This window comes from Morone saxatilis, unplaced genomic scaffold, assembly GCF_004916995.1.
Source record: "Morone saxatilis isolate NCDOM2014 unplaced genomic scaffold, NCSU_SB_2.0 Contig3, whole genome shotgun sequence".
NCBI classification, from domain to species: Eukaryota; Metazoa; Chordata; class Actinopteri; family Moronidae; genus Morone; species Morone saxatilis.
The window spans coordinates 3,438,423-3,438,944 of record NW_023339873.1 but is presented as its reverse complement, the minus strand read 5'-3'; the positions used below and the strand labels follow the sequence as shown (position 1 = coordinate 3,438,944).

General features: G+C 43.1%; 1 protein-coding gene across 1 annotated transcript in view; it reads left to right on the top strand.

The window, feature by feature from the left end:
• The window catches only part of pgrmc2 (progesterone receptor membrane component 2), a gene marked incomplete at its 5' end in the record, with an annotated part of 4,319 nt that overhangs the window by 2,784 nt on the left and 1,013 nt on the right, over positions 1-522 (top strand). The window contains 1 exon segment of the mRNA XM_035674659.1: positions 327-522. Within this exon segment, the coding sequence (XP_035530552.1) occupies positions 327-424 (98 nt within the window).

Sequence of the window (522 nt, the reverse complement as noted above, 5' to 3'; positions counted from 1 at the left end):
TTTTAAAAAAAAACAGATTTCTGGTTTTACTGTCGTGTCATCTGGAATTTTCCTTATTGAATATGGTTATTCACCTTTATTATCATACAAGTCGATCTGAAACGAGGATCAGACAGAAAACAGCAAAAGTTTTGATCATTTTCAAGCAAAAATCTACTTTTCCCAGCTTCTCAAATGAGATTATTTCTTGTGTTTCTTTGTAAACTGAATACGTTTTGGACTTGTTCCATCTCTAAGGTAATTTTATTCTGCTCTTACCGCAGCCTCACTCTGTTTAACTCAACGTTTTTATCGATCTATAATCATATATCATATTTATCTTCCAGAAAAATACGATTACGTCGGGAGGTTGCTGAAGCCCGGAGACGAGCCGTCGGAGTACACGGACGAGGAGGACATCAAAGACCACCTGAAACACGACTGAGCGGTTCCATCACACCGACCAAAGCCAGGAGCCCCAAACAGCTGCGACAGACCGCCCCCAGCCCCCCTCCCAGACCTCCTCCTCCTCCTCCTGCCCCC